Here is a 26,208-nt window from a genome sequence, read left to right as displayed (position 1 = left end):
CTCCCTGGCCAGTGGAGATCTTGATGGAGGAAAATGAATCTGAGAACAGGATTGAGGGTGAGGAAGGTTTTAAGTGATGCCCGTGCATAATTCTGATTTTATTCAAAAAAGATGATGGTATTTGTTATGTACTGAAGTTCTCACCCTGGGCCAGCAGGGGGATACTGTAGATAGTTATGCAAATGAAGGATCAAAAGTGATGTTCAGTGATTGGATAGTTTTAGAAAGTTGTTACAGTAACATGGTACTGGAGCTCTATATAAGCAGGCTGACTGAACCCTTCAGTTCAGTTCTGTCCTGGCCTGTGAATAAACAAGAGTTGTTTGAAGAATCACTGTGTCGTCTGATATGTTCACCCACAACTTAACAGTATTGTCTCTAGAAATTTTAAGTCAAAGTTGGGGGTTGGAGAGAGAACGACACTGAAACAGGAATGTGTCTAGGGTTAGTGTTTTCCTAAGTTTGGGGATTGACAGGGGACCCAATCAATCAGTGTCATTTAAAAAGCTGGCCCAGGAAGAGAGAGTTGCATCATGATTGACACAAGGGATGGCCAACCACAGTTCTGCAAATATGGTTTCTCAAGTGCTTGTCAGCTCCTGGAGACTGAATGTGCCATGATGGCAATGAATATGCACTTGCCTGTCTGCACCCTCAGTCAAGAGAGTATCAGGTTCCCTTCCTTGCTCACATAAAATAAGGGCTGGAGGGTCTCTCCTGAGAAGGAGGCTTCTGAGAATGAGTAGAGGAGGGCTGCTGTATCAGCATCATAAAAGGACACCCGTCCCCCTTCACAGTTCAGGGCCACTCGGATCCTCTTGGGCTCTGCACCCAGAATTGAAACAGGGGGCCCATTGCGGGTGGAGACCCTGCATTGATCACTCCACTTCCCTACGCGCCAGAACCCTTCCTTAGGGTCAATGGTTAACTCGCCTTTCCTCTTCACAGACTCTCTGGCCACCCCCACGGCCCATTGCCCCTCGCTCCCCACAGCGACTTCCCAGAAATGTCTGCCTTCCTTGAACGCCTCACGTCCAAGCACATAAAGATTTGTGTCAAATCTCTCAGGGTTGTCTGGCAGGTCTTGATAGACTTCTCCCCGTCTCACACTCTTTCGATCCTCAGACAGGATGAGGAGGGGATGTGCTGTGTCTGGATCCAAAGTTACATTTTCTGTGGGGGCAGAGGAGGAAAGAGAAGAGAAACAATGTCAACGGGGAAGCTGACTCTTTTTTAGGCACATGACAGAAATAGCATCCCCTCTGAAATGAACAGGGACTCCATGGCTCTGCATTTGAGACAGGGATGTTCATCAACTTAATGATTCTGGAAACATTTGCAGTTATTCCAAGAATTCGAAGTACTTAGCACACATTATCTACATAGAACCCATGCAACAACCCTGTGAGTTAAGTCGGTCTTAGTATGCCCATTTTTCAGATGGGAAAACTGAGGCTGAGACACAGTGGCTTGTCTAAGGCCACCCCCACCCCACACAGTTCATGGCAGAAGGGAGTCCAAGCAGGGACTCTCATTCATTTCTTTGTATTTTACATCACATCACTTGGCAGACCATGCTTGACAGGTCAGGTAAAACTGGTAGCAGGTGCTCTCAGCCTCCTTGTAACCATCATTCAAGTTTCAGTTATATATTTAACATTATACTATACCCCATCCTTCCAGGTAGTTTATAAAAAGCAATAAAGTGGTTAGGCTTCCCCAACCCGTGTGTGAAATGTCCTACTTGGGATTCTTGAAAGTGTATCGTAGAATTGTAGAGTTGGAGGGGACCCCAAGGGTCATCTAGTCCAACCCCCTGCAATGCACCCACCACAGGGGGCCACCCAACCTCTGCTTAAAAACCTCCAAGGAAGGAGCGTCCACCACCTTTTGAGGGACTCCCTCCCATGTTCTGCAGTGTGGGCCTATGGTCTGTTTCCCCCAGGCAAAGTATGAGAAGTCAGCCAAGAACAAACTCAATTACAGTATCGCTTGTGTTTTGGTTAGAGCGATGCAGAAAATGGATAGTTCTTTCTTTTGAATTGTCATCTATTACATTGTTGATATGGATGGCTTTTTTCTTCTGGGAATTGGTGTTAATGCATTTTTTGTTGCAATACCAAGGGCAATATATAAATTCTTTTTAAAAAAATAAATAAATAACTTTATTAAAGCCAAACCCAGTAACACCTAGGAAGTGCCATGCCCACCCGTCACCTTCAATGGCTCCCTAGTCTTGATTGGCTATATGACTTGTCTTTTTCTTCCTCACATTTATGGAAAAGGTGGGTAGTGGAAGCACAATGAGAAGCCCATTTAAAAATTGGTCAGGCTGATGGACATTAGGAAGAAGATCTGCTCTGCAGTCCTCTCACCCCCCCCCCCCCCCCCGTTATGGAATGTTAGTCAAGCGATTTCATTTTAAAGACACACATTTGTACACGGGCCTTTGGAGATTAAGTGTGATGTGGGACGTTGCCAGTGCTGATATTAGTCTTTTTAAAAGTTTTTTGTTAAATGTAATAATGTGTTTATTATTATTATTATTATTATTATTATTATTATTATTATTATTATTATTGTATTGATTGGCCATTATGTATTTTACTCACTGCTGTTGTCAAAAAGAATCCCAGAATGTAATTTTAAAGAGAAGTACGAGTTTCCTATATGTTGCCATCTGCTGCAACTTTTCCAGCTCTTATGATTCCTTTTTTGCGGTGTCCAGGATCAGGCCAGACTGCACTTTTGTCTTCCCACTGAGCCTTTTCCTCTGAGCTGTGGTGTAATTCTGCCCTGCTCTTTTAATTTTATTCAGGTTTCTCTAGTTTAAGCAGAGAAGTCTTGTCTCCCCTCCAATACAAAAGCTGAGGGAAGAACCCCATCTTGCAGGGAAGCCGGACCCCTGGAGTTCACACTCAGGCAGCCCCCAGCTCCCTCCACTGACACCAGAACCCATTCACCTTCTCGCCCCCAAAAGTTGTTGCAGCCATTTTCTGGGCTATTTGTGCTCAAGCATTTCCAAATCTTACACCTTATTCTTACATAAAAGGGGTGGGGATCCTGTATGCCTCAAAGGGATATTTCCCCCTCATGTGCCGGGAGCCTTTGGCTTCACACCACCCCTGTGTCTTATTGAGATTCGGCACAGAAAAGCCAGCCATCCTGGGCTGGGGGCTTCCTAAGAGTCTGCAGGATCAGGCCATGAGCCCCTCTAGCCCAGCAAGCTGCTCTCACTCATCATATGCCTCTGGGAAATAAGGGAAATGAAGGAATGGACAGCATGAGTTTGACCAAACTCAGGGAGGCAGTGGAAGACAGGAGTGCCTGGAGTGCTCTGGTCCAGGGGGTCACGAAGAGTCGGTCATGACTAAACGACTAAACAACAACAAGGCATAGCTGGAAGGGCTGCAGTGGCCTGGTCTTTTGAGAAGCAGATCCCCTCTCTCCTGAATTTGTGCCCGGGGAAATGGCTGGGGAAACCAAGCCAGATGGTCGGGGTATAAATAATAAATTATGATGATGATTAAAAGTACCTTTTTGCAGCTGAAGTCCATATTCCACAGTGTCTGGAAAAGAAAAGGGGACAGAGATTTAGCATCACACCATCATTCAGAACACAAACCTGGAAAGAACAATATGAGCTCATGAGATTGTAGGCAGGTGTTGTGGACTACAAGTCCCATCATCCCTAACCACTGGCCGTGCCAGCTGGAGATTATGGGAGTTGCAGTTAAACTTACCCGAAACCTACCTTAAACTGAAACTCTCCATACTGGCTATCCCTGCATAACCAGGGCAGGGGTGATGTCAAGGTTCAGGCCTGCCCAAATCTTGGGTGGAGGAGCAGGACCCCCAGAAGATCTCCCCATCAACAACAAGGTCCAGACACCCCTGTTCCAGGACAGGAGGCGTCAACCCCAGTCCCCTCTGCTCCTGGCTGGCTCCTGGACAGCCCCCCTCCCTCCTGCCCCCCTTACATCAATCTCAGGGCCAAAGGAACAGAGGAGATGCCTGAAAAGCTGTAGGTGAGGCTACCTGGGAAATGGGTGAAATGCGTGAAAGCACCTAAGGCCTGGCTGAGAGATGTGAAGAGGTCAAGTAGATGGACCTATGTGATTTTGCAGGAGCCTTTCAGAGTCCAGTAAAGTCTTAAAAGCAATTTGCGTGGTGACCAAACCCTTTGTGGCAACCACTTTCAAGCCTTTTACCTTGCTGACTGGAATCTGGGAGGCTCCCCCAACATCTCGCAAGAGCTTCCAGAGCCCAGCAAGAAGGGTTTATCCTCCTCTTTCAATTTCATAAGAAAAATCAGTTGTGAGTCATCTACATAAGAAAGTGTGACTTATAGATATTGAAAAGGAATAAATAAACACAGTGGTGCCTCGCAAGACGAAATTAATTCGTTCCGCAATTCTCTTCGTCTTGCGGTTTTTTCGTCTTGCGATGCACGGTTTCCCATAGGAATGCATTGAAAATCAATTAATGCGTTCCTAGGGAAACCGACTTCAGACCAGCCTCCTCTGAAGGCTGGGGGGGGGGGGGGACAAGGGCTTTTCTTCCCACCCCCAGCATTTTAAAAAACCCTGGGACAGCGGAGGACTTCTCCGCTGTCTGGGGCGATCTTAAAATGCTGGCGGGCGGCATTTTAAAATCGCCCCGGACAGCGGAGGACTTCTCCGCTGTCCGGGGCGATGTAAAAGCCCCTGGGAAGGCAGGCAGGGGGGACAAAGACTTTTGCCCCCCGCACGCCTTCAGAAGAGGTCCTGGACCTCTTCTGAAGGCTGGCGGGGCGAAAGTCTTTGCTCCCCCCGCCTGCCTTCAAAAGCTGTCCGGCCCAGGCTTCCCGGACCTTTCCGCCAGCAGCGGCAGCGCTGCCGCTGCTGGCGGAGACTTGCCGGCATGCAGAAGCCTGCGCGCTGCGCGCCCAGGCTTCGCGGATCTCTCCGCCAGCAGCGGCAGCGCTGCCGCTGCTGGCGGAGACTTGCCGGCATGCAGAAGCCTGCGCGCAGCGCGCCCAGGCTTCCGCTGCTGGCGGAGACTCTCCTGCCTTCAAAAGCCGTCCGGGATAGCAGGAAGCGCTTCCCTGCTATCCCGGACTGCTTTTAAAATGCTGGCGCTGGGGAGCAAAGCCTTTCGGCCCCCGCCAGCCTTCCTGGACCTCTTCTGAAGGCCGGAGGGGGGGGAAAGGCTTTGCTCCCCACCGCTAGCATTTAAAAGAGGTCCCCGGAGATTTCCCTATGGGCTTTCGTCTTGCGAAGCAAGCCCATAGGGAAATTCGTTTTGCGAAGCGCCTCCAAAACGGAAAACCCTTTCGTCTAGCGGGTTTTCCGTCTTGCGAGGCGTTCGTCTTGCGGGGTACCACTGCATTCCATTTTCCTGGCACTGCTAAAGACATGGAGCATTTCATGAACCATTTTAAATGTCCAGTATAAAACCCTCGCAGCCCTTCTTTCTTACCTTTGAACTGCTTCATGACTCCCTCCAGGAAGGGATTAATATCACAGAAGTCCCAGATCCTCCACTTCAGGGCAGGAGGAAAAGCCACAGCAGGATCCTCTAAGTTCTCCTTCTCCTGAGACCTGGGAGGAGAAGAACAAAGTCAAGCCACCATCCTTCCAACGCAAGGAGCTTTCTGACAAGGCAGGGGTCTCATCCTGATGATAAAGGCACGATGGATATATCCTGAAGACTAGGGAGCAGGAGTTTCCTATGGCAAAAGGGAGCATCTAGAGAGCACCTAACAAGTTGAAGGAAAACCGAAACTTACTTGCTTCCAAAATATGCTGAAGGAAATGTATGAAGATGAGATTGAAGGTAAAGAAGCCGATATATGCAAATTATTGTTTTTTAAAGAAAAGTGAAGAATACTGGGTTCTTATGGAGAAATTTTAGCACTATACCAGTTTTAGTGAAGCATTTCACATGATTAATGAGCAAAATAAAATGGATTTGGTATTTGCATTTCTGAAATATAAAGAATGCTTTAGAATGGCTTTTGCAATTCACATTATAAATGTATTTTAGCACAGTGGTTATATTTTAAAAATGGAGAAAACATTAGAATATTAAAAAATATTAAAGCAATATTTTCTAAACATTTATGAGTATCTAAAATTGTCTGGAGGACAAGTCTCTCAGAGGCTACTCTTCACCATGGCTGGGCCAAAGGCTGAAACCACAGGATGGGAGTGTCCTCTGGGGCTCGGATCCTGATCACGGGTTTGCCACTGGCTTCTGGTTCAGCACTGTGAAAAGAGGATGGTGGACTAGATGGGTCACTGGGTGGATCCAGCAGGGCCCTTTCTCACCTTCTTATGTCTGAGGAAGAACCTGCAGAAGCCAGAAATACACTGGATATTTAAGGGTAAGTTATAGTGAAGATATTTACAAGCTCCTTTGGGGTGTCCCCCCCTTTTTGTATCAATTGCAGAGTAAATGACTCCATCACAGAGAAGGGCCCACAGAGATATGCAATGGGAACGGCTTCCTGTCTGTTATTTTACAGTAGATGGGACCAATTGCTACCACAAAAATGTGTCCCTATTTTTGTCTGTTATTTTGTGAAATTGACGATTGAGTCCTAAGCTATCTCTAGAAGGAGAAACTGGAGAGTGAGTTTCTCACCCGTTAAACAGGAACTTTCCTGGCAGAATAATAAGGCAGGGGTTTCCCATCACTTACCTCTGCAAGAAGCTTCCAATATCCTGGAGGGAAAGAAAGAAAGATGTCAGTGGAGCAGTCAGTTATAAATACTAAGATGCTGAGTGGCAACTGCTGGGAATCACAGGTTTGGGGAGCACTGCTGTTTTTTAGGCTTCCCAGAGACCTCTGGTTGGCCAGTGAGAGAACAGAATTCTAGAATGAAGGGGCCTGTGGTTTGATCTAGAAGGGCCCCTTTTGCGACCCCAGGACTGACGCCTTTCATTTTTCACGCAGTGTTTTCTTTCCAGTAGCATTTTAATGTGACTAAGCAGCACACTCCACCTTCTCACATCAGGATGAGGCCTCACCTGCAGGAGTTCACTCTCTGGTTCCTGAAGCTTCTCCTCCATCTCCCGGATGAGGCTGTCAAGAGAGGAGAGTTCCCTGGAGAGTCTGGCCAGCTGCTCCTCCCTTTGGGCTGCAATCTCCTTCTCCACTTCTGCCATCTGGGCCAGAAGAAGCTTCTCTTGTTCTTCCAGAACCTGGTGCAGTCGCTTGAACTCAGCCACCATCTTTTCCCTCTCTGCACCTGTTTGTTTCTGCAGCAAAGAGGTTGAAAGAAGAGAACAGTGGGCCAATATCAGGCATCTAGTCTGCTCTTGCAGGATAAAGAGTCAAGTTATCCGAATTCCCTTAGAAGGCCACTTCTGACATATTCAGCAGACAAAGAACTCCGTAAAAACTTACAAGCCCACCCACTCCTTTAAATAGTCTTTTTTGCTTTGTGGGAGATAAGGCTGTTCAGAAATATACCTCTTTCTGTATTCTATATTCATCCCCCCACCCCCTCCCCCAATATTGATTCCAGACTATAGCATTTTTCACCTTAAAGTAGTAACAATGGTGCTTACAAGCAGGTCTTGGCTTTCCTTTTCTGTGTCTGCTTTAAATACTAGAATTTTCTCTCTCTCCTTCCTCAGATTGTCTAGGCAGCTGCTGATCTGATCCTGAAAAGAAAAGAAAATCCAAATTGGGCTGCATCGCACATTAACATGGAAGCTGAATCCTATGTTTGCTCCCTGCCCCACATCTCTAGGTCTTTTGCAGAGGTTCCCCTTTTCATCCCAGTTGAGGCAGAAATGGGGCTGCCCTATATCAGAGCTGAGAAACATGAGGGTTTTGCTATTTGTCACCCACACTCAACACACCTCCAACATCTCACCCCTCCTTTTTATTAAATTAATCCTAGATGTTGCAGTCTTTCCTCCCAGGGGAGTTACTGCAGCCTGCACTTTAATCCCTCAAAAAGAAAAATGTTTATTGTATAAGGTTTCAGAAGTTTAGTTTTATCAGGCTGCACAAGAATTCCTTTTGGGCTGCAAGTGGAGAGAATACACTACAATATTATTATTAATGGCCCCTCCTGTCTGCAGCTATTCCACCCCCCCATCCCCCCATTTCCCACCTTGTACTCCTGGGACGCCTCCTCCAGAGGAACCACATCGTGGCTTTTGTGCTCCTTGGATACATTACACACCACACAGATGGGGCTTTCGTCCTCCTTGCAGAACAGCTTCAGGGGCTCCTGGTGCTTCTCGCAGACCATCCCCTTTCCTTCTGCCTCCTTTTTCCCGCCCAGATGACTGAATTTCTTGGCTATTTCCACAACATTTGCCAGCTGCTGGTTTCGCCTGATGCTGCCTTGCTCCACCGTTTCCCTGCACTGAGGGCAGGAAGCCTCTCCCTCGGATTTCTCCCAGCACTGGACCAGGCAGGATCGGCAGAAGTTGTGCCCGCATTCATGAATGATCACTGGATCCCTGAAATAATCCAGGCAAATAGAGCAAGTGGCTTCCTCGCAGAGATCCCGGACGGGACCCTCAAAAGCAGCCATGGCTGCTGCCTCGCCCGGAAGAGGGAGCTGGTTTCGTTTTCTCTCTTTTCCGTCTGCAAATGGGCGTGCTTCCTTTCCAGGAAATTCAGCTGCGATCACTCAGGATCTCTGCTGCCTTGGGAGTTGGGTGGAGCTCCGAGCCGCTTTGATATGGTGGAAATATATAGTTTTATATATTTTATTTTAAATGTTTTATTTTAATTGGAATGCTCATTCTTGGTGGCTGCTCTTTTAAGGAACCATTTCCCTGCGAGAGCTGGTGGAGTTTATTGTTGTTGTCGTTTAACTATCAGCACGTCAGCCTCAGACTACTTTGCAAGCTGATGAATGAATTGCCCCGCCCCCCCCCGCCTTCCTCCATTCACTCTCATCTTTTTAGTTAGCAGCCCCCACATACAGAGGAGGAACAGCCCAGCCCTCCATCCCGGTGCCAGTTTTTAGTGAGTCGTTTTGACAGACTCGTCGCGTCTGATAATGTGCAATAACTTCTGGACTCAGCTAAATGGTATCCAGATGTTTGCCAGTCACACCACCTGACTCCCCCAATGACCCCAAATATTCCTCTGAAGTAAAGGAGGAAAATGGGGAAAGCCTTACCATTGAGTATTGCTTGCAAATCCTGTTTTAAGGGCATATTTGTGTATGAATAGGGTGAGCCTGTGACCTGGACTCAGGAACTAAAGTATTAACCATCACAAAATAATGGCCAGGCTGCCCTTTCTGGTTTCCAACTTCAAGCGTCATAGGGGGGGGGCTGATGTAATCTCAAACAAAATCCCTGTTTCCTCTCCATCCTCCCCTCTAAACTAATGAATCTTCCTGCAGCCCAGGTGAATTTTTAAGCTGCTCTTCAGGTCCAGTTTCTTCCATTTCCCCCCATCCACTGATCCCATCTCCAGTCTGTACATCCTCTCAGAAAAATTAACATTAACCATGGAACCTTTTATATTTATATTTTATTTTTTGGTGTGTGGGAAGAGTTCTCACTCTTTTCACTTGTGATACTTTTTATCTTTATATACTGCTGAATTATTCTTGTTCGGTGGTTGACACATTCCTCATAAAATTCTTTACAAATCACACTTTTAAAAAAAATTCAGTGTTGATGCTCTGAACATTTTTCTCTGACGTTTCATTTGATCCATGCTGACGTGATGGTCCCCTTCTTAATTTGGGTCTATGTTCAAGTGTAAAAATGAAGGCAAAACAATTGAGGCTATTGCAAATCCACCCAAATCTGTTTTCAGTTTCATAATCTGGATCCTTGTGGATTATGATTCCTGCTGTTTGTGTGTTGACATTTTGCAGAAGGGTCTGTAACTGAATAAAAGGCTGAGGGGACAGTTCTGAAAACTTTTTGGGGTGGATGTTCTGGGAGGAAACCAAAAAGTAGCATGAGCAGCAGTTTATCCCAATGTACACACTAACCACAAGGCCAAATGGGCATCACAAAGTGGGAGAGGGATTGTGAAGGATATAAATAATAAATATTATTATTATTACGTATATCCTGAACTATCTGGATGTTAGACCAGGGCTTCAACTGGATGTTTGACCAGATTGACCACGGCTTCAACAGAAGTTCCAGTCATATCAGCCAGAAAATCCTCCAGAGCCACTTGGATCCATCAACATCTGAGGGTGGACTATTCTCATGGGTGTCTCTCAACTCTGCAGAGGGGAAAAGGTGCTGGAAAAGCCTAATTTCAACAGGAATTTAGCATCCTGCTCAATGAAACCTCCTGGCGCAGAGGCAGTCTACCTCTGAAGAAGCTGAAGCTGTGGAGGTGATCAACAGGAACGGGCTTTTGGTCTCAAACCCTCCTTTGTTTCATGGCCTTTAAGAGGGTGTGTAAGTCAGTGGCCTGTGTGAGGAACTCCTTTCTCTAGGCCAGGCATGTCCAACTCCCAAGAGACTGCGATCTACTCCCAGTATAAAACAATTGGCAATGATCTACCCATTGTCATTGGAGGGGGGGAGAGAACCAAGCTTTTTTAAGGGGAGGACACAGTTGTTCAGCATTTTTTAGATGTAGGCCCCATCTGTTTGGCACTGGCTGCTTCTGTTGAAAATGGGGCAAGGAACTATTGTAACTGGCATTCTTTTCACCCCCCCTCCATTTGCCCACAACTGTCTCTGTGTTGAAAAGTAGGGTGTCAATAGGATACCTGCTCTCTCACTGACCTGACAGATACGGCTGAGACTCACTTCTCTCCTGGTGGTGGGATTCCCCCAAATAAAGGGATGGGCAGACTTCAGACTTGGGGGATTGCCTTTCATTTCTAATCCGAATGCTGAGATCCAGAAATGGACCCAGGTGCAAAATACGAGCTTATGCAGGGAAGCCCCTGAAATCTGCCCCTCACTCAAACTGGATTGACTCCTCCTGCAGACATTCAGGGTCAACATAGGAAGGTCTGAAGAAGAGCTACAACATAGAGCTCTTCTTCACACTTTGAGTGCCCAGTGTGTTGGACTTGGGATGACAAGGCCCAGGTTCAAATCTCTTTTGACCATGAACTTTAATGTGTCTCCTTTTTCTAAGTCTCTCAGCTCAGCCTCTTCTACCTCACAGGGTTTCTCTGAGGATAAAACAGAATATCACCCTCCTAAAATCCCTGGAGGAAGTGTCATAGGGAATGGATATTATACTATTGAGTTTGAAAGAACACAGGAGCAACAAGAAGTACAATCTTTAATAGAATCAAACATATTAGCACAGGAAACATATCCCCAAATTATTTTAGGCCCGTTATACAAAAGGATAAGAAGAGGGGATCTCTACAAGTACAGATAAGTATCTAACTGTTCACTGCAAAACACCTTGGAGAAAATAATTGTATACATGGGAATTTACCAATCCCCCCGAAATCCTCTAGATTGTCACTGTTCTCCCTTCAGAACTCCTGACAGAGGCTCTTCACTGTGAGAGGGATTTTGTTACATCAACGCCAGAAACCTACATGGGGTTACACTCCTGGGGTCAGCATGCAAAGGCAATGTTGCATAAGTCAGGAAGACCCCCCCCCCCAATGCCCCACAAGCAACCATCCCTACTTCTTTGAAGCCAGATATTGAGGGCTTTATGCAACCTTTCTAGAGGCTGTTAAGCAAGGTGGACTTAGAAACTCTTTCTCCCACTGCCAAAGCCCCCCCCCCCATTGCTTTCTTTTTTTTATAAATATTTTTTATTAACAGGCGAAGCAAATCACATTAATTCCAAATCACATTAGTTCCAAATTATACAGCCAAATATTTAAAATTTTAATAGGGGTACCCATACTTCGCGCTCCGAAAGGGAGCCAAACATCACTCTTGCTACGGCTTTAATTTCACAGTTCTGTCCAATTCTGTCCAGATAGTCTCTTTATTATTTTCCTCATCCTCTTGTTGTAATCATATATTCCTTTCTTTGTGATCTCTGATAATCTTCACAAGCGGGTTGGAAACAAACATATTCTGTGTGGATTTTACACTCTCCAAGAGCCATATCACATAGAGGACAGCCACCATTTCCACCCTCCATAAAAAAACATTCCTACAGTCTGTCCGTTGATTTCCACCGGCCTGCGAATCTGTATCTCAGGGGGCCCTGTCGGGTCAAATTCACATTCCGATTCACATTCCAATGACCACGGTCCTCCTCCCCCCGTCCTCCTGTGGGCAGGCCGTCTTGACGAATCTCCATTTTGAAACTGCGTCACAAAGCTTTCCTTCCATTCCCGATATTCCCACCAGTCCTCACTTTGATCAATAATTCATTTCCACACAGTTTTTAATCTCCAGCTTGTGATTAGTAGTTAGCAACGATCTTTCTCTCTGGGAGGGAGGATTATTGGGTACTCACATAAGACAAAAAAAGAAAAGTTTTTTCCTCCCTCCCCTTTCCGTTTCAGTCCAACATACTAGTCTTTTAATGATGGGTCTTCACTTGATTTATTGTCCACCCGTTGCTCCGCACACAGAGATCCCATTAATCAGCAGTCTTTACTCCCGATCTTCACTTGAAGTATGTGCATTTGCTTCTTTATCCAATTATATATTTTGAAGTAATGCAAACCAGTGCGCGATCAGAGATGGCATCTGGGAGAGCGACCCTACCCGAGGGCTTTGTGCCAAGTGCCCTCACCCCCTTCTTTCGAATCCGGGGGTGCATTATGGACACAGCTGGCAAGGCAGTCCCCCCCCCATCCCCTTGGGGGGTAAGGGAGGCTGCATACTCCCATATCAGCCTCTTAATTACCTTGTGTGGGTCGGAGAGATGTTATTGTCAGCCATCTTCCAATGCGCCCCCTGGTGGCCCCCCCCAATTGCTTTCTGCGGTGTGGAGACTATTGTGAGATCTCACACAGTCCCTTTGAACAGTTTCCCCCAGTCTCTCGCCCTCTTTCTATTTATTAACTTATTTTCTGATGAAGGGCTCCAGGGTGTGATAATGCAAGTAAGTTGCACATGAGTTTTGGGTTGGCTGTACCCAACTAGCAAACAGGCCTCTATGGATATGGAGATTTTGCTGCACTGCCACAAAAGCTTCCCTGAGTAGTATTTAAAAAAAAGGGGGGGGGATTTTTGAACTTCCTTCTCCATGGCCAGTGGATGTCATGGGGGAGGAAAGGGAATCTGAGAGCAGGATTGAGGCTGAGGAAGGTTTTAAGTGATGCCCTTGCATAATTCTGATTTTATTCAGAAAAGATGATGGTATTGTCTCTAGAAATCTTAAGTCAGAGTTGGGGGTTGGAGAGAGAACTACATTGAAACAGGAATGTGTGTAGGGTTGCTGTTGTTTCCTAAGTTTGACAGAGGACCCAATCAATCAGTGTCATTTAAAAAGCTGGCCCAGGAACAGAGAGTTGCATCATGATTGACATAAGGGATGGCCAATCACAGTTCTGCAAATATGGTTTCTCAAGTCCCTGTCAGCTCAGTCCTGAAGAGGAGACTGAATACCTGTATGCAGTGGCGTAGCGTGGGTTGTCAGCACCCGGGGCAGGGCAAGTAATTTGCACCCCCTAACCCTAACCCCCAGATGTTGCGCCCGGTGCAGCCGGCCCCCTGCACCCCCATGCTACGCCACTGGCGAGCGCCTCCTAAGCATGTGCAGAGCGCCTCCCTCCACCCCCGCCACGCGGAGCTCAGCCTGCGTGTGGGCAGGCCCTTTGCGTCACGCGCGCTTGGCAATCCCCGGCACCTCTCCTCTCCTCTCTCTCTCCCTGGAGAAATGAAGCAGTGACCCAACAAGGAGTAGCGAAGGATGGGCGTGTTTCGTCCCTGGTCCGGATGAGATCAAGGCGTCGGCAACGGGAAGGAGGCGGGGGAGAAGCAGGAGCAGGCCAGCCGGGGCTACTCCAGACCCCCCCCCATCTCTCCCATTTCCCCTGGAGGGGTCATGGAGGCACTGAGCCCGGGAGGCGGGTAGCCAGCCAGGGCGCACCTACCCAACCTCGCCGCGCCCAGGCGCGCTGCTCTCTCCAGCTTCCTCCCGGCCGGGCCAGCGGCTCCACCTCTTCCTTTGCCTCTTTGAGCCGCTCAATTCCCAGCAAGCGATTAGCAGGCTCGGATCGGATCCTGCGGCAGGTGGCGCCTCCACCTCCTCCTCCTCCCAGCTTTGCTGCTGCTGTTGTGCGGCTCTTTTCCCTCCACCGACGGCGCGCTGCGCCTTGGAGAGGTTCCCGCTTCCTCGAGGGGGCCGGCCAAACGGAGATGACGACCCCCCCACCCCAAACAAGCCTTGATTGCTTGTCCCTTCCCTCTGGACTCGCACCCCCCCCAGATGTTGCGCCTGGTGCGGCCGGCACCCCTGGCACCCCCCACGCTACGCCACTGCCTGTATGTCATAGTGGCAGTGAAGATATGCTTGTCTGTCTGCACCCTGAGTATTATCTCTAGAAATCTTGAGTTGGAGGTAGGAGAGAGAACTACATTGAAACAGGAATGTTGCTGTTATTTGCTAAATTATTTTCTTGCTTCTTTCCCCCTTTGCACCTCCTGCACAGACAGAAATAGCTGATTCCCAAGGGAGAGAGTCAAATTTGGGGACTGACAGGGGACCCAATTAATCAATGTCATTTACGAAGCTGGCCCAGGAAGAGAGAGCTGCATCATGATTGACACAAGGGATGGCCAATCACAGTTCTGCAGATATGGTTTCTCAAGTGCTTGTCAGCTCAGTCCTAAAGAGGAGACTGAAACGAATACGCGCTTGTTTCTTTGCACCTTCAGTCAAGAGAGTCTCAGCTTCGCTTTCCTGCTTATGTAAAAGAAGGGCTGGAGGGTCTCTCCTGAGAAGGAGCCTGCTGGGAATGTGTAGAGGAGGACTGCTGTGTCTGCATCGTAAAAGGACACCCGTCCCCCCTCACAGTTCAGGGTCACTCGGATCCTCTTGGGCTCCTCACTTGGAACAGGGGCCTCAAGTGGGGTGTACCCACCGCCCCACTTCCTCAAACCCCAGATCCCTTCTGTAGGACAGAAAGAGAAACCGCCCTTCCTCTTCACAGACTTTATGGCAACCCCCACCCCCCATCTCTCCTCTCCTCCCACAGTGACCTCCCAGAAATGTCTGCCTGCTGTGAAACCCTCACATCCCAGCACATAGCCATGCATGTCAAATCTCTCAGGGTTGTCTGGCAGGTCTTGACGCACTTCTCCCCAACTCACACTCTTTCGATCCTCAGACAGGATGAGCCAGGGATTTGCTGTGTATGGATCCAAAGTTACGTTTTCTGTGGGGGCAGAGGAGGAAAGAGAAGAGAAACAACGTCAACTGGGAAGATAACTTTTCTTTAAGCACATGACAGAAATAGCATCCCCTCTGAAATGAACAGGGATGAAGATGTACATCAAGTTCTTAATAATGATTCTTGAAACATTTGCAGTTCTTTCACGTGTTCAAAGTACAGTGGTACCTAGGGTTACAGACATTTGAGGTTACAGAGTCCTCTAAGTAGTACCTCAGGTTAAGAAATCAGGTTAAGAAGTAGTACCTCAGGTTAAGAAATCTGCTTCAGGGTGAGAACAGAAATCGAACTCCGGTGGCAGCGGGAGACCCCATTAGCTAAAGTGGTACCTCAGGTTAAGAACAGTTTCAGGTTAAGAACGGGCCTCCAGCACGAATTAAGTTCTTAACCCGAGGTACCACTGTACTTAACACACATTATCTACATAGAATCCTTGCAACTTTCTTGTAAGTTAAGTCAGTCTTACTATGGCCATTTTTCAAATGGGAGGACTGAGGCTGAGAGACAGTGGCCTGTCAAAGGCCACCCCCACTACCTACAGTTCATGGCAGAAGGGAGTCAAAGCAGGGACTCCCTAATTCACATCTTAATATTTTACCTCACATCACATGGCAGACCATGCTTGACACGCCAGGAGAATCTGGCAGCAGGTGCTCTCAGCCTCTTTGTAACCACCATTCAAGCTTCAGTTACATATTTGCCCTCTTTCTAACCACCATTCAAGTTTTAGTTAAATATTTAGTATTATGTTATACCTCACCCTACCCTACCTTCCTGTGAGTACCTGACCTCCCGCTTGAGGGATTGTGGTGGGGACTGAGTGGTTTCCAAGTCCTTGGCCATTGAAGCAAATTGGGGGTGGAATGAAGGAAACTAGCAAAGGAGTTGATTTTATATGATTTTTAAAGCTAGGTAACTTCCCTGAGCTGTCAACTCGAAAGGGTACATTTATGCATCATATTTGTAACATTTAACAACTTTAAGGTATGCCCACCGTAATTTCCGTAACACCATCGAGCCTTTCCCCTGGTCTCTGGAGTAATTCTGCCCTGCTCTTTTGGACTTACTCAAGTTTCTCTAGTCTGCGATCATGTTGAAGCAGAGAAGCCATGTCTCCCCTCCAATACAAAAGCTGAGGGAAGACCCCCATCTTGCAGGGAAGCCAGACCCCTGGAGTTCACACTCAGGCAGCCCCCAGCTCCCTCCACTGACACCAGAACCCATTCACCTTCTCGCCCCCCCAAAGGTTGTTGCAGCCATTTTCTGAGCTACTTGTGTTCATGCATTTCCCACTCTTACACCTTACTCTTACATACAAGGGGTGGGGATTTTGTATGGCTCAAAGGGATATTTCCCCCTCATGTGCCGGGAGCATTTGGCTTCACACCACCCCTGTGTCTTACTGAGATTGGGCACAGAAAAGCCAGGCATCCTGGGCTGGGGGCTTCCCAAGAGTCTGCAGGATCAGGCCAAGGGCCCCTCTAGCCCAGCATGCTGCTCTCACGGAACAGATGCCTCTGGGAAATAAGGGGAAATAAGGCATGGATGGAAGAGCTGCAGTGGCCTGGTCTTTTGAGAAGCAGATCCCATCTCTCCCGAATTAGTGTCTGTGCTTGACCCGGAAATGTACCTTTTCGCAGCTGAAGTCCATATTCCACAGTGTCTGGGAGAGAAAAGAGAACAGAGATTTAGCATCACACTATCATTCAGACAACAAACCTGGACTGAACAATATGAGCTCATGAGATAGTAGCCAGGTGTTGTGGACTACAAGGCCCATCATCCCTAACAACTGGCCACACTGGCTGGAGATTATGGGAGTTGCTGTTAAAACTACACGTGGTACCTTGGGTTACATATGCTTCAGGTTACAGACTCCGCTAACCCAGAAATATTACCTTGGGTTAAGAACTTTGCTTCAGGATGAAAACAGAAATTATGCAATGGAGGGGCAGCGGCAGCAGGAGGCCCCATTGGCTAAAGTGGTGCTTCAGGTTAAGAACAGTTTCAGGTTAAGTACAGACCTCCGGAACGAATTAAGTTCTTAACCCAAGGTACCACTGTATCTGAAACTCACCATACTACTGTACATCATCTACATAAAAAAGTGTGGCTTCTAGATACTGAAAGAAAATAAATAAGCCTTCTATTTTCCTGGCACTGCTAATGAGCTGGAGTCTTTCATGAACAATTTTAAATATCCAGCACAAAATATTTTCAGCCCTTCTTTACTACCTCTCAATTTCTTCATGACACCCTTTAGGAAGGGATTTATATCTTTGAAGTCCCAGATCCTCCACTTCAGGGCAGGAGGAAAAGCCACAGGAGGATCCTCTAAGTTCTCCTTCTCCTGAGACCTGGGAGGAGAAGAACAAAGTCAAGCCACCATCTTTCCAACGCAAGGAGCACAAGGCAGGCGTCTCATCCTGATAATAAAGGCATGATGAAGATTTGGGAGCAGGGTTTTTCCTATGGCAAAAGGGAACATCTAGATGATGTGTGAATCTAGAAAGCATAATGAAGACTTGGGAGTAGTTTTTCCTACGGCAAGAATGAGCATATTGTTGACATGTGGATTTAGAGAGCACCTAATGAGTTGAAGGAAAACTGACACACACCTGCGTCCAAAATATACTGAAGGAAATATATGAATATGAGATTGAAGGTAAAGAAGCTGATCTATGCAAATCATTTTTTCTGAAGAAAAGTGAAAAGGAAATTAAGAATGCTATAGAATGTATTTTAAATGCTTTTAAAATGTATTTTAGCACAGTGGTTACAATGAAAAATGGGACAAACATTGGAAATTAAAGCAATGATGTCTAAAGGTGGAAGATTTTCAAAATTCATGAGTTTTTGAAGTTGTCTGGAGGACAAGGCTCTTAGAGGCTACTCTTCACCATGGCTGGGTCAAAGGCAGTGGCGCCTCTGAAACCACAGGAGGGGAGCGTCCTCTGGGGCCCGGATCCAGCTCTCAGGTTTTGCACTGGCATCTGGTTAGTCACTGTGAAAACAGGATGCTGGACTAGATGGGCCACTGGCCGGATCCAGGAGGGCCATTTCTCACCTTCTTATGTCTGAGGAAGAACCTGCAGGAGCTTGAAATAAACTGGATATTTAAGGGTAAGTTAAGTGAAGATATTTACAAGCCCGTTTGGAATGTCCCCCCTTTTTGTATCAGTTGTAGAGTAAATGAATCCATAATGGAAAGGGGAGAAATATGTAACGGAGGGGAACGTGGAATGGCTTCCTTCCTATGATTGTAGATGAGACTAATAGCTAGGAAAATGTGTCCCTGTTTTTGTCTGTGATCTTGTGAAATGGAGGATGGAGTCCTAAGCTATTTCTAGAAGGAGGAATTGGAGAGCGAGTTTCTCACCCATTAAACTGGAACTTTCCTAGCATCAGAATAAGGCAGGGGTTTTCCATCACTTACCTCTGCAAGAAGCTTCCAATATCCTGGAGGGAAAGAAAGAAAGATGTCAGTGGAGCCATTTCTGCAGTCAGTTATAAATACTAAGCAGCTGAGTGGCAACTGCTGGGAATCACAGGTTTGGAGAGCACTACTGGTTTTTAGGCTTCTCAGAGACCTCTGGTTGGCCAATGCGAGAAACACCATGCTAGAATGAAGGGGCCTGTGGTTTGATCTAGCAAGGCCACTTTTCTGACCCCAGGACTGACGCCTTTCGCCCTTCATGTACGGTTTTCATTCCAGCAAAATTTTTATGTGACTAAGAAATGCCTACAGTCTGAAGCATCACACTCCACCCTCTCGCATCAGGATGAGGCCTCACCTGCAGGAGTTCACTCGCTGGTTCCTGAAGCTTCTCCTCCATCTCCTGGATGAGGCCTTCAAGAGAGGAGAGTTCCCTGGAGAGTCTGGCCAGGTGCTCCTCCCTTTGGGCTGCAATCTCCTTCTCCACTTCTGCCATCTGGGCCAGAATACGTTTCTCCTGTTCTTCAAGAAACTGGTGCAGTCGCCTGAACTCAGCCACCATCTTTTCCCTCTCTGCACCTGTTTGTTTCTGCAGCAAAGAGATTGAAAGAAGAGAACAGTGGGCCAATATCAGGCATCTAGTCTGCTCTTGCAGGATGAAGAGGCCAGTCTACCAGATTTCCTTGGAAGGCCACTTCTGACATATTCAGCAGAGAAAGAGCTTCATAAAAACTTACAGCCCACCCCCTCCTTTAAATGGTCTTTCATACTCTGTGGAAATCAGGCCATTCAAAAATAAACCTCTTTCTGTATTCCATATTCAGTCCCACCCCCCCAGATATTGATTCTAGACTATAGCACTTTTTCATCTTAAAGCAGTAACAATGGTGCTTACAAGCAGGTCTTGGCTTTCCTTTTCTGTGTTTGCTTTAAATACTAGAATTTTCTCTCTCTCCTTCCTCACATTGTCTAGGCAGCTGCTGATCTGATCCTGAAAAGAAAACAAAATCCAAGTTGGGCTGCATTACACATTAACAGGGAAGCTGAATCCTATGTTTGCTCCCTGCCCCACATCCCTGGGTCTTTGGCAGAGGTTCCCCTTTTTCATCCCAGAGGAGGCAGAAATGGGGCTGCCCTATATCAGAGCTGAGAAACATGGGGGTTTTGCTATTTGTCCCCCACACTCAACACACCTCCAACAACCCCCTCCTTTTTATTAAATTAAACCTAGATGTTGTAATCTTTCGTCCCAGGGGAGTTACTGCAGCCTGCAGTCAGGGGGTCACTGGGCAGACTTTAATCCCTCAAAAAGGAAAATAAATGTTTATTGTATAAAGTTTCAGAAGTTTAGTCTTATCAGGCTGCACAAGATCTCTTGCTGGAGGATTCCTTTTGGGCTGCAAGAGGATAGAATACATTACAACATTTTATTGTCTATTGTCATTTTATTATCTTGTCTGAAGCTATTCCACCCCCCAAGAAAGAACCGCTACCTTTTCCTACCTTGTACTCCTGGGACGCCTCCTCTAGAGGAATCACTTCGTGGCTTTTGTGCTCCTTAGATACATGACACACCACACAGATGGGGCTTTGGTCCTCCTTGCAGAAGAGCTTCAGCGGCTCCTGGTGCTTCTCGCAGACTCTCCCCTTTCCTTCTTCCTGCTTTTCTTCTTGAAGACGGAGTTTCTCGGCTAGTATTCGCAAAGCACGTACCAAAACTCTCGATATATCACTCTGCACAAAGGCTCTTGCTGGCGACTCCTGGTCCTTTCTCACAGACCCTTCCTTTTCCTTCTCTTTCCCCTTTGGATGGTTGAATTTCTTAATTATTTCTACAAAATTTGCCAGCTGCTGGTTTCTCCTGATGCTGCCTTGCTCCACCCTTTCCCTGCACAGAGGGCAGGAAGCCTCTCCCTCGGATTTCTCCCAGCACTGGATCAGGCAGGCTCGGCAGAAGTTGTGCCCGCACTCCGGGATGATCACTGGATCCCTGAAACACTCCAGGCAGATGGAGCAAGTGGCTTCCTCGCAGAGATCCTGGACGGGACCACCAGAAGCAGCCATGGCGGAGTCACCGGGAAGAGGGAGCTGGTTTCGTTTTCTCTCTTTTGCGTCAGCAAATGGGAGGGTTTCCTTTCCAGGAAATTCAGATGTGATTACTCAGGATCCCTGCTGCCTTGGAGTTTAAGCAATCATTTCCCTGTGGGAGCTGGGGGAGTTTCTCGTTGTTGTTGTTTCCTTATCAGCATGTCAGCCTCAGACTACTTTGCAGGCTAATGAATGAACTGCCGTCCCCGTCCCCCGCCTTCCTCCATTCACACTCCTCTTTCGAGTTAGTAGCCAAGACATACAGAGGAGAAACAGCCCAGCCCTCCATCCCGGTGCCAGTTTGTAGTGAGTTGTTTTGACAAAATCGCCAGCATCTGATAATGTGCAATAATAACCTCTGGAACCAGCTCTGCAAACCGCCTTTGCAAACGTATCTCAGCTAAATAGTATCCAGTTACAGTGGTACCTCGGGTTACATATGCTTCAGGTTACATACGCTTCAGGTTACAGACTCCACTAACCCGGAAATAGTGCTTCAGGTTAAGAACTTTGCCGGGAAGTTGCACTTCATTGGGTTGTGTATCCGGGATGAAGTCCTGTGTGAATGCTCTTGGTACCTCTGGTACGGATACCGCCACCGCTGGTGCCGCTGCCATCGGTGCCGCTGGCGGTGGCACTGGTGCCAGTGGTGCCCCTGCCACTGGTGCTGCCGGTGTTGCTGCCGCTTGTCCTGACGACCTGTGCCTATAAAAATCCTGGAAAGCAGTGAAAAACTCTGCCAAGGCTTGAGGGTTACTTGGGATTACAAAGGGTTGGGGATCCTCCTGATTCCCCTGAGGCCCCCCAGATGCAGTGGAGTTTACTTGGTTTCCCTGACCAGACATGATGTGATCTAGACTCTTGCTTACCTTGTTCAATGAAACACCGGCCACTTAGGTCAGCTAATGTGCGTAGTTCAGTACTGTCTGCACTGGCAAACTTTAAGGAAAGAAAATTAATACACCCGAACCAGGTCGATATCGTGTGCACCAGTAAAACCCAACTGGGTTTAATTTAAAACTTAACTGGAGTGAAGATGCAAATACCAGCAGAGCAGACAGGGAAATTAGCTGAACTTAATTTCAACAAGTTATTTACGACTTATCTATTTATTAGTTTAAGGTTACAAATTGCTTAATTATGTATTTATTTATGTCTCAAAATCACCTAATTATTTACCAATTTCAATTCAAATTAAGCCTGGTTTAAAAGCAAGAATCGGAAGCCGGCAGCAAGTAGCTATGTGTTTACAGTTACTGTTATTATTAAAACAATTCAAGTTTAGTTATTTTATTTTATTTTAATTTGAATATTTTTTAATGCGTTCCAATGTTTCCAAAAGGCGGGGGGGGGGGGCGCTGCAGGCAGGGAGCAGCGACTGCCCTTGCTCCTGATTCACCAAATGAATTTTAAGCAATCACCAAATAAAATGAACTGGCCAAAATGAAGCAATTTCCGATTCTTACAACGGAAGTAATTAAGTGACTTGCAATAATCTATATGGCCTCTACCTTATGCAGAACCTTACCTTATGCAGAACCTTATGCAATTAAAATCCCCAGCGATTAAATCACTTATGCAATTAAATCCCTTGATTCCTTCTGAAATTAAATCCAACTAGCCAAATTGAAACACTCTTTAAATCACTAATGAATTACCTCTGCGCTAAATTAGAATTAAATTAGAATATTATTTAAAAGGAACAGAGCTGGCTTGTCTGAGTTGAATTTAAATATTATTCAAAGGAACGGGGAGATGGGGTGCCTTGTGAATGAATTGCCGAAAAAATTATATCTCCCAACCAAGTACTTTAAATAAATTGTTTTTCCCAAGTCAAGCACTTTAAATAGCACTGTCACTTAATTAGATTTCCTGTTTACACGTGGTAGCACAGTAGACGTAATTCCTGTTGCTCTATAATAACAGACTGTTGCTCTATAGTAATGGAGCTAGCAGAGGCCAGCCCTTCTCCCGAAGCCTTGCCTGCTTTAAAATGGCGCACGCCTCAGGCCCTGTGGGGAAATTTAATGGCGGCCGCGGATGAACTACGGCCGCTGAAAACTGTCCCCTCGATAAAGGGCTGCCTACTGTGGGAGGGGGTACCAAAGCGTGGCTACAAAGCAGTCCACTCCCGACCTCCGCTACTTTGCTTATTTAAAACAATGAATAAGCTATGACACACGAAAGAGGCTTATTTCCCACGTGGCTTGCCTCTCCTAAAATGGCCGCCGCCCAAAGGCCACGTGGTCATCCAAAATGGCGGCCGCAAAGCTATCCCGTTGCCTAGCGACGGCGCAAAATCTCCCAGTGGTAGCCCTTTGCAGCGAGAACCAGCAACCCCAAAAAGCAACCACTCCCAAAGCGAAACGAGCCCGTGCCCTGAATGCTAGTGCTGAATCAGGGTGCACAGAAGAGAAGCCTCCTGAAAGGACCCCCGCAGGAACGGACGCAACAGCAGGGAGAGGACCCACGCACCCCTAAGACTAGCAGGCTTGACCCCCGGTAAGCTCAACGGCAATACGACCTGATCGAAGAGGTGAGGACTCCTCCTCCCGGAATCTCAGCAGAGCCGCGTGGCTGAAGAGGTGGGTGAAAGTTACAGGAAGGAACTCCTTAATTGCAAGGCTGCTCAGGGAGTAACCGGCCGGCCGGCGTCTGCCGGGGCTACGCAGCCACAAGGTGGTGACCGAAGCGGAGAGTATGATCCACCAGAAGCGATTCGGAGAGGTGATGCTGTTCCTGCGTGAAGTAGCGACGTGCCGGGCAAAGGAGCTTCTCAGTGGCTTTGGGGGTGGGCGGTTAGCTCCCTTGAGCAAAGCAATAGCAGCAGCAAGCAGAAGGCGCTCAAACCGCTGAGTATGCCCTGTAGCCTTGACTATTTAATCCATTTCCCCTGGCTGCGCAGCGAAGCGGCACGACGTGATCCGCCGACGATCCGTCAACAGAGACGGCGGTTTGGTGGGCAGGGATTCCCTGCAGCGGGAGCGGAGCGGTTGGGGCGAAACAGCAACCAAAGTCCGACCTGCAAAAGAAACCTGGAAAAGAAACCTAGAAACCCAGCGCAGCAGTCAAGTATACGAACCTCAAAGGAACCTCCAAAACGTGGGGCCAGCCGGAGAAGAGAGGGCGAGCCCCCTCCGCTACGGCCCTAAATAGGGCAAGCCACGCCCGCCCCCAGCCAGCCGATTGGCTGGCTGGGAGGTGTGGCCGGTCGGGATTCCCCTGTTCTCGCGGGGGCTGAACCCAGCCCCCGCTCGCGTGGGGAGGGCGTGAAGCCCGCAACCCCACCTCCTGGGGCAGGCCCGGAAGTGGCTATGTGCAATAATAACCTCTGGAACCAGCTCTGCAAACCGCCTTTGCAAACGTATCTCAGCTAAATAGTATCCAGTTACAGTGGTACCTCGGGTTACATATGCTTCAGGTTACATACGCTTCAGGTTACAGACTCCACTAACCCGGAAATAGTGCTTCAGGTTAAGAACTTTGCTTCAGGATAAGAATAGAAATCAGGCTCCAGTGGTGCGGCGGCAGCAAGAGGCCCCATTAGCTAAAGTGGTGTTTCAGGTTAAGAACAGTTTCAGGTTAAGAACGGACCTCCGGAACAAATTAAGTACTTAACCTGAGGTAGCACTGTACTTGCCAATCATATCACAGGGCAGCTATTACCAGCAGCTTTCCCTTAGCCCCAGAGCCGGCTTTCCTATAGGGCTTAGTGATGCGTTGCCCCAGGGCCTCTCAGGGGCGCCCCAGCAAGTGGGGGGGCTGCGCGGCCTCCCCTTTCCCTGCATGCCCCCCAGCTGCACCCCACCAACCACAAGGCTGGCGAGTGTAAAGCTTCCCTCCAAAACCTCTGCAGGGATCACTCTCCTGCAACGGCATTGGGCAGAGTTGCGCCCCCCCTCCATGGCTGGCAGGTGCAACGACTGCCACCCCAACATTATCCGTGGTAATTTTTGCACCCTGGCGCCGCATCTGCTAAAGACGGCCCTGCTTGGCCCCGTTTTTTAAAAAATTAATTAATTTATTATTATTATTATTATTTACATACTGCCATATACCTGGAGGTCTCAGGGCGGTTTGCAGAAAAAAATCACAACATATATGATCAGAATAAAAACAACCCAATAACACCTCCCCAAAAGAGCCACATTTTAAAAGGATATAGTATGTCAAACAGGTCAAACGAACACCTGATTAAAAAGGAACATTTTTGCCTGGTGCCTAAATGTGTCTAATGAACGCGCCGGGTGAACTTCCCTGGGGAGAGCATTCCACAGATGGGGAGCCACTGCAGAGAAGGCCCCGTTCTCGTGTTGCCAAGAGATGAATGCAGCCCTTTGTCACTTTATTCAGAGAGGACATCAACCAAACAAGTGACTCCTTTGGGAAAGCTGCCTGGGGGAAGGGACAAGAGGCGGGTTTCATCTCCCGACTGACCCAACAGCAAGCCAATCAGTGCTGTGTAGAAAGCTGGCCTGAGAAGGGAGAGTTGCACCAGGACTGACACAAGGGCCGGCCAATCTCTGTCCTGCACATAGGGCTTCTCCCTGGAGAGAAAGAAGGGCTTGAGGGTCTTCTCCTGAGGAGGTGGATGCTGAGAATGCATGGAGAAGGGCTGCTGGATCTGCAGCGTGAAAGGACAGATGAGAGTTCAGGGTCCCTCGGATCCTCAAGCAGGGACAGAGCAGAGGCATAAGGATGAAGGAGGGGCCGTATTCTCCTTCCCATTTCCCCACCTCCAAGATCCCATCCTCAGGACAAGGAGCCAACTTGCCCGTCCTTCTCACAGACTTCCTGTGCCCCCTACAGCCCAATGCCCCTCACTCCCTACAATGACCTCCCAAAAATGTCTGCCCGCTGTGATCCCCTCTTGCCCCAGCACATAGGGACGTGTGTGTCTAATCTCCCAGGATTGTTGGGGAAATATTGATCCGCATCTCCATCTATCACACTCTCTTGATCCTCAGGCAGGATGAGGCAGGATCCAAAGTTGCCTGGATCCAAAGTTGTGTTTTCTGGGGGGCAGATGAGGAAAGAGAACAGAAACAGCAGGAGCTCAGAGATTCTTTTCTTTAGACCTATGACAGAAATTTCATTCCCGCTCAATGCCCTGCGTTCGGGATGCTCCACAAGTTCTCAGTAATAATTCTTGAAACCATTTGTTCTTTCAAGTGTTCAAAGCACTTCAAGCACATTATCTGCACAGAATCCTTACATGGACCCTGTATCAGATAGGTAGTCGTGTTGGTCTGCCATAGTTAAAACAAAAAAAATTCCTTCCAGTAGCACCTTAAAGACCAACTAAGTTAGTACAGCAAACTAAATATGACATAATAGGCATCACTGAAACCTGGTGGGATAAGTCCTATGATTGGAATGTAATAATGGAGGGATACAATCTATTTAAGAG

At 47.6% G+C, this 26,208-nt stretch overlaps 3 protein-coding genes across 3 annotated transcripts in view; all 3 read right to left on the bottom strand.

The window, feature by feature from the left end:
* LOC310701986 (butyrophilin subfamily 1 member A1-like) overlaps positions 1-26,208 on the bottom strand; it is a 105,680-nt gene that overhangs the window by 49,751 nt on the left and 29,721 nt on the right. The gene's annotated exons all lie outside the window — the stretch shown is intronic.
* On the bottom strand, positions 444-20,847 carry LOC310700930 (uncharacterized protein). The gene is made up of 14 exons (XM_083490883.1): positions 20,214-20,847; positions 19,606-19,701; positions 19,069-19,299; positions 18,711-18,733; positions 17,510-17,631; positions 16,905-16,937; positions 14,762-15,259; positions 8,111-8,628; positions 7,557-7,652; positions 7,014-7,244; positions 6,685-6,707; positions 5,461-5,582; positions 3,537-3,569; positions 444-1,173 (listed from the first exon to the last, which is right to left on the bottom strand). Exons 1-14 carry the CDS (start codon positions 20,772-20,774, stop codon positions 659-661), a joined length of 3,102 nt encoding a protein of 1,033 aa, XP_083347009.1. The 5' UTR covers positions 20,775-20,847; the 3' UTR covers positions 444-658.
* LOC310699266 (uncharacterized protein) overlaps positions 11,219-26,208 on the bottom strand; it is a 62,483-nt gene continuing 47,493 nt past the window's right edge. The window contains exons 15-16 of the mRNA XM_083486889.1: positions 14,365-14,522; positions 11,219-13,487 (exon numbers count right to left, since the gene is read on the bottom strand). The gene's annotated coding sequence lies outside the window, so the exon portion shown is untranslated. The remainder of the gene's footprint in view (positions 13,488-14,364; positions 14,523-26,208) is intronic.

Source organism: Podarcis liolepis, assembly GCF_965112155.1.
Source record: "Podarcis liolepis genome assembly, chromosome: 2".
In the NCBI taxonomy this organism is placed as follows: domain Eukaryota; kingdom Metazoa; phylum Chordata; class Lepidosauria; order Squamata; family Lacertidae; genus Podarcis; species Podarcis liolepis.
Note: the sequence above shows the minus strand (reverse complement) of the source record. Positions and strands in the feature narration are given on the sequence as shown.

Excerpts from the sequence above, each read along its gene's own strand:
- LOC310700930 (XM_083490883.1), bottom strand. The coding sequence starts at position 20,774 with ATGGCTGCTTCTGGTGGTCCCGTCCAGGATCTCTGCGAGGAAGCCACT. Across the intron at positions 18,734-19,068 it reads CAGCGAGTGAACTCCTGCAG|GATATTGGAAGCTTCTTGCA; the intron begins GTGAGGCCTCAT and ends CTTTCCCTCCAG. Across the intron at positions 15,260-16,904 it reads TGGACTTCAGCTGCGAAAAG|AAAACGTAACTTTGGATCCA; the intron begins GTACATTTCCGG and ends CTGCCCCCACAG.